At 34.3% G+C, this 16,131-nt stretch overlaps 1 protein-coding gene across 7 annotated transcripts in view; it reads left to right on the plus strand.

Annotated features, from left to right (window-relative positions):
* Window positions 1-16,131, plus strand: part of LOC150108651 (uncharacterized) — a 118,310-nt gene that overhangs the window by 59,981 nt on the left and 42,198 nt on the right. For all 7 annotated transcript variants that reach the window (XM_090416126.1, XM_090416127.1, XM_090416129.1 and 4 more), the window contains one exon: window positions 3,898-4,135. In XM_090416126.1, the coding sequence (XP_090272252.1) occupies window positions 3,902-4,135 (234 nt within the window). In that variant the 5' untranslated portion in view covers window positions 3,898-3,901. The remainder of the gene's footprint in view (window positions 1-3,897; window positions 4,136-16,131) is intronic.

The following is a 16,131-nucleotide window of genomic DNA, read 5'->3' on the forward strand; positions in this document are numbered from 1 at the left end:
AACGAATTGTAGCGACAAAGGCAAAAGGCAAGGAATAAAAAAATCATTAGCTTGCTATGAAAAAATTTTGCGCGACAAGAAAAAGACATTATACCATTAGACGAATCTATTAGATTTTATGAAATCATCGACATCGAAATAACTTTCTATTTTTATGTACAAAAAACTATAATTATGATTATATTTCTTAAAAAATATAGGTGTTTTGTAAACATTTGGTCCCAATTGTATGTTTGTATATATAAATTACATGCAAAATTATACCCTGAATTACACGAATTCGACTTACACACTTTTTTTGGTCCCACCTACCGTGTAACTTTGGGGTTTTACTGTATTTGGAAATGAGTTCTCCAGACTATTTTAGAATTAACAGCAAAAGTTCAAAAGGTTCAAAGTGCTGCCTGGGGTGGACCCCCCCCCCCCTAGCTATGCCAAGTCTCTGGCTTTGCCAGTTTCCTGAACTACAGTTCTGCTAGTGTGGTATACAGCTGGTGATCTTTTCATCTCACCAAAACCTTACACTTTAAACTGACATCGATTCTCCCTTGCCCAGTCTGCACATCTATATAAATCATCAAAATTTTGACATCATCTAGAAGATGATGGAAAAGAACATTTGTTTTGCTAATCTTTATGAATATTTTTTGATGTTTTTCTGACCAAAGATCAGAAGAGGCATATTGAAGGTAATTCGTGAAATAATAATGGGAGATTTGCCTTGTTTCTCTAAACAAGCATTCGAGTAGAAGACTGATGCCAAGTGGCCTGACTTATTTGGATGAAATGTTGCCATTTTCCCATCAGGATGGCAGAGAGAGAGCGAGAGTGTGTGTGTGGGGGGGGGGGGTGAGGGGGGGAGGACATAGCATGTTAGGAACCAGAAGTCTGTTTTAGATTTACCAGCTTTTTTTGCAATTTTTGGACTATAGTGAATTCCAAGTGAGAGACTATTTTTAGCTTGTACTGCTTTGCTGAAGTCCAAAGTTTGGATAAGGACCTGGGATTTTGGGTAGATCGGGAACAAAAGCACTCATGTCTGCAAGAATACTTTCAATTATTAGATATCAGAGGAAGTACTGCAAGAAGCCGTAACCAGAACATGAAAGCAGGCATAGAAATCCTGAATGTCATCCTATTTGGCACACTGTTATGGTAACCGAAGATATTAGGCTGAAATTGGCTGGATGAAGGATGATCTGTAGAAAAGAAACATGGAGAAGGATATGGCCAGCACAGTGGCGCACTCAGGATTTAACCTTGTGTGTGTGTGTGTGGGGGGGGCACTCAAGATTTAATCTTGGGGAGGGCAGAGTTAAGTATACGATTTGAGAATACACACTACGCATTGATACAACCTATGACTGAGCATTTGCAGTGATAGCCAATACATAATACCCATGATTTCCTTTGGCCTGGCTCTGGCAAACGAAGTAGCGCTCGGTCCAATGGAGCAATACTTCGTTCACCTCGCATTCAACAGTGGCCATGATTCCTGAGAGCTATAGGGTATTCCCACCTTATGTGACTTCTAATTCATAAGTAGTATAGAAATAGAAGACACGACACAATACAATATAAATAAAAAAAAAATCATTTTAATTAGGAAAAGATTTTTGGAAAATTTTCTAGTGTTTTTTCCTTTTTCTTTTTTTGGGGTGGGGGGGCAGGGCCCATCCCTGGGTGTGCCACTGGGCCAGCATTACTGAGGATAGCTATTGCCATCAGGGTATCTGGTTGTGGAGCTGGTCAAGAAAAGGTCCAGTTTGTTGGGAAAATGATGAAGATTATCTGGAATTCTGGTAGGTAATTTGCATCAGGTATAACAACAGACAATTCAGCTTTCTTTCCAGCTTGGTCTGTGAAGTTAGAGATGGTGAAACCAAGTTGAAATCTCAAAGAAAAATTATTTCACTGTTTGGGTGATTTGACTATATATAATCAACTTTCAGAGATAGATAATCAAAGTCAGATAATCAGAGACTTAGGAGAGCAGTAAAGGCAGCAAATGAAAGCATCAAAATGAAGCAAGGAAATCTTGAGCTAAAGCAAATCATATAAATGAGATTCCAAGTCTGATAACCTTTAGCATGGGATATCAGACCTCATGAAACCTAATGTTCCACTCTTCTTAGAAGGCATCATGCATGTTATGAAAAGTCTAGGTGAATTGTAGTTGTAGAGGATGCTTCTTGAGGTTCAGGGATGAATAACATCAGTTTTGGGATGTCTCTAAGTGATGGTGCACATCAGTAATGTTATTATTAGACCTCCAGTCATTGGTATAATGCACGTAGAAGTGTTTTTTTACATGGAGTCTTGTTATTTTGTTGGATATGTTGTATGTGTGTGTGTGGGGGGGGGGGAGTATTTTTATTGTTTAATGCAATTTCTATTGTTTTATGGGAGATTTTTTTTTAAACTGCAGTAATACTGCAATGCTTTGTACTGTTATGCTAGTATGTTGGAAAAATTTTACACTAGGGCATGCAGTTGGGGTGAATAATTTCTAGACATGTACCCACACCCCCAATTGAAGTGTGGTCTTGATAATATCTTCTGTAAGCTGCTACACTTGCTCTTCCTCCAGGCACAATCTGGTAGAGTATTTACTCTAGTATTTACATCTAAAATATTCTCATTGTCAGTTTCTTACCTTTATCTTATTCCTTTTACAGCTCTTTCCTTCATTTCTAAGCTTTTAATAACCTCCAGAACATTTTTCCACCTTATTCATATTTATCTTCTATATTTTTACCAAGGTCATCTCATGACTGTTGTTTAGCTAATTTTACACATAGCTCTATTACATTTTTCTCTGTATTCTCTTAGAGCATTGCCAACTTACTAGTTAGAAACTTTTGATATGCTTTCTTCTTTTCTTGAATTGTTGCTCTATCTTCTTGCATCCACCATGGAGTCAGGGCCATCCATCTCGGGGATACAGTGGATGCAATGCACCCGGGCCCCACGATCGAGTGGGCACAGTCAGTACACATTTGCGAAAATGTATTATATTTTGAATTTTTTTTTTTTTTTTTTTTTTTTTTTTTTTTTTTTTCCTGTGCCAAAATCATTTGCAGGTAAGAGGTTTTACAATATGTTTATTTCGAATCCTTTAATTTTTACCTTTGAAAAATATTTTAGGGCCCCAAAAGGTTTCTTGCACCCGGGCCCCTTTATAGAGAAGTCTGGTCCTGCATGGAGTTCTTATATTTCTGCCACTGCAGACAATTTCACTGTATAACTTCCCTAGCTGAATCAATTTTTTTTCAGTTTGTAATGAAATTTCAAACTGAAAAAAACATTGATTCAGCTTGGTTCTTGTTTTTGAACTGTTCCATTTTTTCTTGAATATTTGTATAGTTGATCAGTTCTACAGTTCACCTGTAAAAACATTTTTATACATTTATAAAATGTATAGTTTTATAGATTTGCATAAACATTCCAGACACATGGAGCAGTATTGTTTTCATGATAGACATGATTCCATGGTAAGCCATTTCATAGGTCAGCTAGATAGATAATCACCTGGGTAAACCAATCCAGGTAAGGGACTCTATTGGTTATATCTTAAATTATCACAATTATACAATGGCATTTCTAATAAAGTATTTTATTTGATTTCACTGTACTTACCTTTGCTAAAGAAAATAGGATGTTATTTTGTTTACCAGTATATTTCAGCAGAGACCACCATGTCAAGTGTGGTGGAGTTTAATAGTTGAAAAAAATCATTTTTTTTCTGTCTTTGCAACAATGGCTTTTTATATTTAGGAGCAAAAAGAAGTAAGGGACATTTTTTTATTGTTATATATCACTACTGTATTGATTAGTAGTATTAAATATGCTTCATGTTAATGAAAACTATAAAATTAATTCTTTTTTTCCCCCTAGAGGCATGAAAAATTTGATTAAAGAAGAAAGAATTATGACAACTTCACAATCACAGCTTGATTCAAAATTTGGTGTTCTTGAAGGAAATACATTAAAAAAAGGCTTATTATGGCAACAGTGGGACAGATTTTTCAGTCGCTGGAAAGAAAGGTTCTTTATTCTTACAAGAGATTACTTAGCTTGTTTTAAAAAGGGAACCAAGATTGGCATATCTGAAATGGGATCATTCTTATACAAAGTAATGTTGTTTCTTTTGAAAAGTAGATATTATAATGCATTTACATAAACATTGTATTTGTATTTTCATTAGTTGTATAAATAGGTAGCAATACTATGTTGCAAATTTATTCTTGTCCTCCATTGACATTGGAGTCATATATTCATTTACATTTGTGCTTGGAAGGAAATGTTTTACTATAAAAGTTTGTTTTATAGCCAGATTTCATTGAACTATAAAAGTTATGGAAATGCTGATTCAACAATATTTAATGGGATTTTACTTAATTATACCAGAAAATTTCATATGTATATTATAGTGCCTCCATAGCTTAATTGTTAACGACAGTGCTTTTGGTTGAATAGACTTGTGTCAGGAGAGCAGAAACAATAACCAGAACATGAAAAACAGACATAGAAATCCTGAAGGTCATCCTGTTTGGCACTCCCTCTCATACACAATTGCTATCTCTGACACAAAAAAACTCTATAAAGATTTTTCAGTTGAAGTTGGACTTGTACAGAGTTGGCAAGGTTTTTCTATCCTTTATAAACTCGGCTTTTTCACCCCACAAGATAAACTGACCAGAAGAACACATTAACCATAACATATTGAAGATGATGAGATTTTGTGCATTCCACTGGTAAAAATATACACTTGTAATTCTGCTCACAGTAGGATTCAAACATGTGACATGTTGATTGGAGAGCAGAATGCTATGCTATTCATTTGGACTAATAGAGCATAAGATCACTTTGTTTTTTTATTATTATTATTAAGGTAACTATAGTTCATAACAAAAAAAGGCATTTATCTTAAGCATAAAAAAACTTATTGTTTAATACTGACTATATACAAATATTTTAACATTCTTTGCCTACCAGTTTCGCTAGCAAACTGTCTAGCTTTTTCAAGGCATTGACGGGAAAGTATAAAAAATACTAGTAAATGCAAATTGAAAGGAACATAAAATCGTTGTAAACACTCTAGTAGCTAAGCTTGCACATTCACTTAACAGAGACTGAGTGGACTTATTGTTCTTAATCATTATCACACATGCGTGTTTGTTGTAAACGCATAATGTGATTACTAGCTAGCTGTAGTTCAGATGGATTTAGAGAGAGAGGATAAGGTTTTTCCCATGAACTGTTAAGAATAGTACCCTGGTTTTTGTTGAGGTTTCCACCAGTTTTTAACACTAGTGTGGCTTCCTTGAATAAACGATGTCTATAATCGTCGTCTAAATATGGCACGGAGCTATTTTGCCACTCTATCGTGTGGTTAGACGTACAGAAATGATGTGCTAAGCTGGAAGAAATACTTCTGTTGTGGTTTACATCACCAACGTGCTCTCTCTGTCTGATCTCCAAACTCCGTGAAGTTTGTCCGATGTAGGCGAGACCACAGGAGCAAGGAATGTAATATACTCCTGGATATTTGTAGAATGGCACCTTGTCTTTCGGTGATCTTAAAAAATGTTTGATGCTGGTGGTTGGTTTGAAGATCACTCTGATGTTGTGGGCGTTTAGTATTCTGGCTATTTGATAAGAAATTGACTTGATGAAGGGAATCACTACAGTAGAAATGTGCTGGAAATTTGGTTCTTCTTGTCTGGGGTTGTCACCGTATAGATATTTTTTGGTGATGTTCGGAGGGTATCCATTTTGTGATAATGTTTTGGCTATTAGTGAGATTTCAGTCTGTGTATCCTCCTCTTCTGATATAAACTTATGTGCTCTATTTTTCAACATATGGATAATGCTTAGTTTGTGTGTCTTGTGATGGTTAGAAGTATAATGAAGGTATCTTCCAGTGTCTGTCGGCTTTCTGTAAACAGATAAATTGACACTATTTGATTGTCTTTTTATCAAGATGTCTAGAAAATTCAGATGGTTGTTGTTTTCAACTTCCAGAGTGAATTTTATCTTGTTATGTATGGAGTTGATTTTATTCACAAACGATTTTAGGTTTTCTAAGCTATCTTGCCATATAATGAAAATATCATCAACATATCTCCACCATATAGATGGTCTAGGGGAGATTGTTGAGAGAATTTCTTCAAGTTTTTCCATGAAAAGGTCTGCACAAGATAGTGATAGCAGACTTCCCATTGCTAGGCCTTCTAATTGTTGGTATATGATGTTATTAACCTTGTAGAAATTAGACTGAAGGCAGTGTTTAAACATCTGTAATAAACATCATTCAAGACCTCTTTCCTCTAGACATCACACAGATTAAACACTGCCTTCAGTCTAATTTCTTCAAGGTTAATAACACCATATACCAACAATTAGAAGGCCTAGTAGCAATGGGAAGTCCGCTATCACCATCTTGTGCAGACCTTTTCATGGAAAAACTTGAAAAAGAAATTCTCTCAACAATCTCCCCTAGATCATCTATATGCTGGAGATATGTTGACGATATTTTCATTATATGGCAAGATAGCTTAGAAAACCTAAAATCGTTTTTGAATAAAATCAACTCCATGTATTTCAAGATAAAATTCACTCTGGAAGTTGAAAACAACAACCATCTACATTTTCTAGACATCTTGATAAAAAGACAATCAAATAGTGTCAATTTATCTGTTTACAGAAAGCCGACAGACACTGGAAGATTATTATTATTATTATGGGAGAGTCCTTAGACTCATCGAGGGAGGCCCTAAACATCATGTCCACACAACTATACGATATTCTCACAGTATCTATCATACCCTGCGTTGAACTCACTCACAACATAGCACCCACAACAGACTGGCAGCTTATTCCACTCATTTACCACTCTAAAAGCAAAGAACCCAGCTCTAACACCCTTGCTAACCACACTCTTGCCCAACTTCCATAGGTGTCCCCTAGTTCTCCCACCACCAGTCCTGATCTCAAAAATATCCTCTGAATTAATCCTATAGAAACCCTTTAGCAATTTGAATGTCTGAATCATATCTCCCCTTTTCCGCCTATCAACCAATTTCTGCAACCCACAAATCTTCAACCTGCTCTCATAAGGTTCATTCCATAGATCTGCTATCATCTTGGTCACTCACCTATGGATCCTCTCCACCTTCTCCCCATCAAGAAGAAAAGTAGGTGACCAAATCTGGGCACAGTAGTCGAGATGAGGTCTTATCAAGGCTCGGTACAGAGGCACAATAATTTGCTTGTCTCTGCTCGTCAAAGTATTTTTCAACAACCAAGTGAGTTGATGAGCTGATTTAGCTACTTTTGCAATGTGCCCCCTAAACTTCATCTCCCTATCCAACCAACATTCCCAAGTCTCTGGCCTCGTCAATCTCCTGGAGTACAGATCCACCAATGTGGTATACTGCTGCTAATCTTTTCACCCCAAAATGTATAACCTTGGCATCTACTTGGCACCAATGCAATGTATTTTATAGTTTATACTGGTAAATTGCAAAAGCATTTTGTTCTTTCAGCTGCAGAACCTTGCATGGCATGAGTGACAAGGGACAATTCCCATAGCTTTACTTGGGAAATTTTATCCCATCCTCTATATATCCCAGACATCTTTTTATCTGATTACGTTTTTTGTTATTGCTGAATAATGGCATGCACAATTGACAATTTTGCATTCAGAAATATGCAGCAGAATTTAATATATATACAGTCATACCCCAACTTACGTGAATCCGGAGTTATGCGGTTTCTTATATGTACGTATTCACGTCACACCTCACCACTAGTCATATCTTTCCGACGCCGGCAGTATTCGCCAGTGTCGCGCATGCTGTTAACAAGCACTGACGTGTTTTGTGTGGTCTCCATTCATACACAATTTTTATAGTCTACAAACCTTGCGATTGTTTATTGTTATAGTCTTGATAAAAGTCTTATCACATAAAAAATAATAATGTCGCCCAAAAGAAGCAAGTCCGATTCTTCTACAGCTAACAAGAAAAGAAAAGCATTCAAAGCATACTACACATGGCATTCGTTTGCAAGTCTGAATGAAGCTATGAGGCAAAATGAGCAATTGTCTGTTAAAGAGTTTTGGAAACGGTGTAATGTTTTAGATGCTGTAAGGATTATCGGAGATTCTTGGGGTGTCTCCGATATCGGAGACACCCTTCAGTAGTCTCTGATATCAGAGATATCAGAGACTCTTCGCTATTGGAGTCTCTGATATCAGAGTCTCTTCGCTACTGGAGAGACCGAAACCTCAGATCCAGTTTTACCAGAAAAGCACATGACAATTGCAAAATTTACAGAAGGTCTCAGCTTAATTAAGAAAGGTTTACAGATTTTGGAGGACATAGATTCTAACGAGGAACGAATTGTAGCCACAAGGCAAGGAATAAAAAAATCACTGGCTTGCTATGAAGAAATTTTTCATGACAAGAAAAAGACATTATGCCATCAGACGAATCTATTAGATTTTATGAAACCATCGACATTGAAATAACTTTCTTTTTTTTTATGTACGAAAAACTACAATTATAATTATATTTCTTAAAAAATATAGGTGTTTTTGTAAACCTTTGGTCCCAATTGTATGTTTGTATATATAAATTACATGCAAAATTATATATCTATATCATCATAAAATTCCTGACATGTACCCTCAAGGGATGTACAGGATATGATAGTACTACATGAAAAACTTACATCATTACTAACTTCCTATCTACAATTTTCCTCCAAATCAATCTATTACCTGTCAAGACTCCAATTGTCAGATCTTATATTTCTATCTTCTAAGGCACATTTTACAGTATCAATCCACCGATATCTTGGTCTTCCTCTGGGTCTTTTTCCTGACAACCTGGTAGAGAACACTTGTTTTGCTAATCTTTCCTCTCCCATTCTGTCTAAGTGACCATACCACCTGAGATTAGCTCTAACACATTCCTGGATGCTAACAATGTCAAGTTCTTTCCTAATATCCTCATTTTTAACATGATCTTGCCATTGATGCCATCTGTTCACTCACCTAATTTTTCTCAGGACTCTCATATCTGTGGTCTCTAGTCTTTGGTGAAGTGTTTTACTTCTAACCTAGCTCTCAGATCCATAAGTTAAAATTGAACACTGTCTTGTATACAGCTAATTTAGTGTTTTTACTAATTTCTCTCTTATTCCATATAAAATATTCAATTGACTTCCTACCATACCAGCTTTGTTGATTCTGTTGTCTATTTCCATGTTTAATTTACCATTTTTACTAACAATCGTGCCTAAGTAGCTGAAATATTTTACTTGTTCTATAGGTTCTCCATTCACAATGTAGTTGACATTTTCAATGCTTCTGCCTATTTTCATTATCTTCTTGTTATTGTTAACCTTCATACCATATCTATTACAACAGTTATTCAATTTAGTCAGGGAATCTTGCAGACTTGTAGCAGATTAATATAACATCCACATAAAGCCAAGATCTGACATTAACATCTCTAATTTTGATATCAGGTTTAATACCACTTTCCTTCATAATGTGATCCATATGAGTCTTTGATGAGTCTTCCCAGATGAGTCTTTGACTCCATGAGGTGGGGGGGGGGTAATAATAATAATAATATAGATAACGAATAAAAGATGGGATAATGTACATCCTCGTCTGACACCAGATTTAACATTAAACTATCTTCTTGTACTACCTTGAATTCTAACTGCTGACTTACAACTCAAAGTCTAAGTATTTCTTGATATAATGCCCCACTAATACATTACAACTGTAGCGTTTTAAATAGCTTTCTCTTGGCCCCTTGTCATATGCCTTTTCCACATCTCCAAAACTTAAATACAGATCTTTACTATATTCCCATGATTTCTCAAGTATTTGTCTTGAAGTGAAAATCTGATCCTAACAGCTTCTATTTTGCCTGAATCCAGCTTGTTCTTCTCCAGAATTCTCTTCCACAATCCTTCTCAATCGTTTCTCAAGTATACTGGCATAAATCTTACCCAGTAAGAGTTATTTCTCTACTGAGAACACTCAGTAGAGAAATACCTCCTGTAATTCTCACAATCAATTTTTATTTCCCTTTTTATATATGGGTAATATATAAAAAGGGTACTCATAGTACCCATATATGTAGATGATTAGAGCTCTGTTCCAATCATCTAGAATTAGTCCCTCTTTCCAGGCCTTCTGAACTATGCAGCGCAGCTACTGTAAGACTTATATCTCCACATTTGAGCATTTCTGGTTGAATATCATCTACTCCAGTTGCCTTTCCACATTTCAAGCTTTTGATGGCTTTTTCTACTTCAAGTATGGATATGTATTCCTGATTGTATGCCTGGTCAATATTTTTTTACCACCGTGCTATCACTGATTGTTTCATTTGGCAATTTTGTGAAGTAATTATTCTATACTTCAAGGCTAACTTTTCTCCAGTTTTCATGTCACCTTTATCATCTCTAATTCCTTTTACAGCACGCTTTAAAAGGAATTAGAGATGATAAAGGGTGACACGAAAACTAGAGGGAAAAAAAAATAATAATATATATATATATATATTTTTTTTTTTCACTTGAAAATTATTCATATTATAGGAGCAGTAGTTATCGACTTGCATCTCATTCTGAGAAGTCTGATGGTTGTGAAGATGCTTGTTTTTCAAATAAAGTGTTTATTAATTTTTTGTTCTAAAATTTTATTTTCAATCATGATTTTACTTCAGATCACACAGTCCTTTAACTACAATACTGGCCTAGATATGCGTATATGCATTCATAATTACATGGATGCAAAATGTCCATTGAAGTCAATATAACCTTAAGATATTATAGAAATAATATGAATATGGAGAATATGTTTCTGATTCTATCGTATTTTACAATTCATTCTGTTGTATTTTATCTGCATGACTGGCTGGTTAAAAGTCATGATTTTCATTTTATATTGATATTTTTTCAAATTATTTAACAGTTGTGTTTAAGGAAAATGTTGATCTTTAGGAGTTCATCTTCATTTTTTGCTAAGATTACTTGGTCATTAGCAAACAGCAGAGTATTAAGTATACCTCCATGATCTGATTTAAATGCTGATTCTTTTTCTTTCATTTTGTGCTCTTTCTTTACTTAGATATTAAATAAGAGTTGTGATGTTATGTATAGCTTATAACCAATATTTAGAGATTTATTTCTTTATAGTTTCCACAGTCACACTCATCAGTTTTTTTTTATATGTTGGAATGATAATGTTCTTATTCTGTCTTTCTGATATTTTTCCTTGTTGGCAGATATTGTTAAATAATGTTTAGGTTTATTTGATTAACACAATCTTATTTATTTAATATGTACTATATACACTCGATCTTTTCCAGGGGATTTCTGATATGTTGCTTGTTGAATTTCTTATAATCTTATTTCTTCCACTTCAGATCTAGTAGTTTGCATTATCGGCTTTAGTTTATTATTGTTATTATTATTATTATTGCACGGACACCTCCATGGAACCTAAGACTCATCGTGGAGACCCAAACTATCAACACAAATATTTATCATACCTCTCCTTGAAACCATTAACAGACAAAGCATTCAGATCTGACCCAGACAACCCCATCCATTCCATTCATTCAACACTATCCAAGTGAAAAAATCTATTTCTCATGCCCTTGCTAACCATGTTCTTATCCAAATTCCAAGGTTGTCCTCTTGTTCTGTTTGCTCTAGCCAAATGCTAAAACATTCCATACAAATGTTTATATGTTTATTCAAAGCAGATCTTTAAGTTTTATCACATCAACTGGATCGGATCAATTCTCTAAAATCCTTTAGGTACCTTAAATGTTTCTATAATACCCCCCCCCTTTTTTTTTTTTTTTTTATTTTTGCACTTATCAACCAATTTTTGCAATCCACAAACTCCCAATCTACTCTCATAATAGGAAGCATTCCACATTCCATAGGCTGACAATGTATGAGAGTAATGAAACTGTTTTGTTTCATTAGTTTTGGAAGAAGGAAAGCCAAGTTTTCTCTTTGATTATTTCAAGTTTTAACTTTTTCTTCTACTTTCTTATTCATGTTTATTATTTTTATTATTTGGTCTCTTCATTATAGGATTTCTTCTGGTTTTGCTATGAAGTTATCCCTTATTTCTTTATTCTTTTTTCCTGTGTGATTTTTTGCTGTTGTGCTTTTTGCTTGTGTTGTGTTCTTATAATTAATTTTGGCTTCTAGTTATTTTGTATTTATCCATTGCATATGTGATTCTTTCTTATCTTTGATTGTTGCTTTGGTATTCTCATCTAGTTTCTTATTCCTCCTGTCCTCTTCCATTTACTTTTTGTGCTGCATTCTGTTGCTGAACTTATTTCTATACCATTACTTTTATTTGTACTTTGCAAATAGATGTAACTAATGTTTGTCATCTCAGAGTTGAACTCTAGAAGAATCTCGAGGATTTTCTTTGGTTTGATTTGGTTGATTGGGAATATTCTCAATTTTATTTGTAATAGATAATGATCAGATATTCCATTTCTTCTCCTCTGAATTACTCTGCTATCCAGTACCATATTACCTGTTTTCCTAATAGTTATTATATAGTCTGTTTTATACATTTTAGGTTTCTTGTTTTCCATGCAAATTTATGGCAGTCTTTGTTTTTTGAAAAAATCACCATTAATTTTTAAGTCATTACACATGGAGAAATCTTGAATCTGTATCTATTGCATGTGACTTTGCCATTTGTTTCTATATTTATATTAAGTGGAATGTTGACTTAACATGCAACTAATTATCACTGCATGCTCAGTAATAGCCATCCCCCGAGTGCAAGCATATGTACACAAAGTTACATTTGTAGCATTCCTAGGAAGTATAGAATTAAAAACATTTAAGAGTACTTAAAAGATTTCATACAAATTATAGTTTTTCACACTTAGAAAGCTTGCTACTGCAACTGAGATCCAGTTGATGTGATAAAACTTAAAGATTTGCTTTGAATAAACATATAAACATTTGTATGTGAAAATATTTAGAGGTAGTGACCTAGAAATTTCCCAAAGAATCCCACAACATTGTCAACCCCATGCTAGGTCAGACCAGATCTTCACAGTTCCATGTTCAGAGATTAGCCTCTTAGCCTAACCGCCAGATCGAATTTGACCAAAGCAGGACAAGCTGCACAAGTATGGGATTTGATAAACCTTCAGCCAAACACTTAAAAAAAAAAAAGCACCATAGTTAGTCTATGCAATGTAGTATAGCGTAGATTAACTGAAAATTCGTATAACACTTTGAAATATTCTAGTAAAGATTAGGTAGGAAACAGTAGTCCTGTTTGCTTTTATTCTAAATATTTTATTTATAACTCCTAATCTGTTATTGAATTTTTTAACCAATATGATTCAAAACTACTAAGAAACTAAAGAGTTTGTGTTCTTATGTTTTCGCTCCAGCAACACTTTTTTTTCTGATTTATAGCAATTGCTATCAGTTCAGATTTACATATACATTTCATATGCATATCAAGAATAAATCTTCATTTTAATTTTATAAATGTTTAGAAACTTATTAGAAATTTCATTCCAATTTATAGTACAGAAATGATTTAATTCAGAAATCTTTCAGTGTAACTTTTTTCTTCAAAAACATGCGTTAGGAAATGCAATTAACAAATTTTTATATAGCTATGTTGACGACTGCATTTTTAAAGTTATTTAATATAACTATCAAAATAGAAGAGAACTCACATTGAAACTTATTTATTTTAGAATTTTTTCCTAAATGTCATCGGCGTTTTCAGTGCGGAATTATTGAACAGCATTCAAACAGTAACAGACAATTCTAAAAATGCCGCCTTAGTAGCTAATGTAAAATAACTAAAACAGTCAATAATTTAATATGTTGTAATCCTTTCTGTAAAAGTTCATCAGAGGAACATAAAGCACGATGCAATAATTGCAGCCTTTTGACTAGGATGGTAAGTGAGATTCAGCATGGATATAATGACTTGTTTGAGTCTTCTTCCTAAAAACTGAAAATTTTAAGTCCATCTGGTTGATGAAGAATTAGATCTTAAATGGCTATTTGGTTATCTGTTTATTTTTCTAAGATAAATTGGATCTTGGGATGAAGTGCATTTAATTTGTAAAGAAATTACTGTAACTCAGAGGAAGAGCCATTCCCAACTGCAAACATGTATTACCCACATATCTATACCAATGTGTAGGTGAAATGTTATTTAAAGTGATGTTGTTCAAAGTGTTCAATGAAGAATTTGACAATGGTAGGAAAAATAGAACTACCCATAGCAGTTCTTTCAATTTGTTTATAAAATGTTTTTAAAGATGAAATAACCATAATGTATAATAAAAATCAAATAGTTTAATCAGATGGTTTATTCTTATATCAAATATCATGAGCCTGAACAGTCTAGACTTGCTGAGCATGTCATCTACAATAAATATAAAGTTCATTGGAACAAGACAACAGTCCTTCATAAGTCATTTCCTCATTGAACATCTTTATAAAGAAACTCATTTTGGGGAGAGCAGTGTTGATGTCCATGTGGATTGTTAGTCATACAGTATCATCTGCATACACCAAGTTATTTGTGTTTTCTAGGTATGTAGTGTTCTTATTCCAGTTGAGTATAATTTTGTCAGTTGTATTTCATGGTCATGTTGTGTCAAAAGATTTGGTTTAGTCAAGTTTAGAAGAGCCAATACCGGTCTGGGTATTGGCCCTTCCCTTAATGCATAGCATTATACATCTCTGCAAGGAGATGTGCTTTGCATTATGGGAGATACTAAGACAAGGGGTGATGAGAGCTTGGTCCACCTTTACCACAAGTTGCCTCAGTCCTGAAGATTCAGGTGTAACTTGGATAAAGGATTAAACTAAATTTAACATTGTGCCGGACTGGTTGGCCGAGTGGTTAGTGTATCCGCTTTTGCAAAAGGGCTGTGGATTCGAATCCCGCCGTGAGCATGGATGTATAAGATTGTCTGTGAAAATACTAGTGGTGGTCGGCAGTAGATGGGCGTTGGTGTAGATAATGAAGGTAGTTGTGGTTGGTGGAGTGGTGAAGACGGAGAGTTGTAGAGTAGTTGCCCTCCCTTGATGAGTCTTTCGACTCCCTGGAGGTGTTATGTAATTATAAATAATAATAATAATAATAAATATAATGATAGCAGATTTGTTTTTTTATTCAAGTGCTTTGTTTATTATGTCAAAAATGCCTTCTAGTAACTTCTAGTGTGTTTTTTTGGAAATCATATTGCTTTTGAGAGATAGTGTTGTAGTTTTGCAAGTAATACTTTTTTGAAGAATTTTGTAGATGTTAGCTATAGATCTTCTAATTGTTATTTCTTCTGTCCTGTTTGTAAATAGATGATTATTGAGGTTTTTAATTGTTGTGGGATAATATTGGTGTCAAATATCATGTTCACAAGTTTCAGAAGTATATATAACTATAACAACAGAACTCCAAAGCCAGATTGGGACCTCAGGGTAATATTTTTTCCCCAGATCCTCATGTTAGTTTTTGAATAATTTCATAATTATTTTTATGAAAACTATAATCTTTCACTTATTCATCCACACTGGGAAATCAATTTGCTGGTTGAATTAATTGAGGATCTGTTAATTGAAGGTTGAATTACTTAGTACTGTACCAGAAATCAGTTGAAACATTAATAACAGTGGTCACTTAATGAATGATTTGGTTATTTGAAGGCCGATAATTTAGAAATCACTATATGTTCTGTAGAGTATATGCTTATGGGAAAACATAACGTATTACAGACATTTCGATCCAGGGACAGCAAGCCTGCTTGCTCTTTATTTCTTCCTTCCTTGTTAGTGTTTCTGCTAAATGGATAGACAATATGAGCATAAGCCTGGTTTTTTCAAACTTGTGGCAATTAATCCATTATAAGATTGGCAAATAGATTGCTGCTAGTGCTAAGTCAGTACAGCATGCGCTCTCTCTCTCTCTTAAACAGTATTTTTTCATAAGGTTGCAGTTAGATAAAAATATAAAAATAGCTTAACTTAGTAAAAAAGTTTAGTGAATCCTGCTCAAACTAATTCATGTCTGTGTGT

The sequence above is a fragment of the Typopeltis vanoorti genome, chromosome 3, assembly GCF_054136105.1.
Source record: "Typopeltis vanoorti isolate ZY-2024b chromosome 3, IOZ_Tvanoo_1.0, whole genome shotgun sequence".
NCBI classification, from domain to species: domain Eukaryota; kingdom Metazoa; phylum Arthropoda; class Arachnida; order Uropygi; family Thelyphonidae; genus Typopeltis; species Typopeltis vanoorti.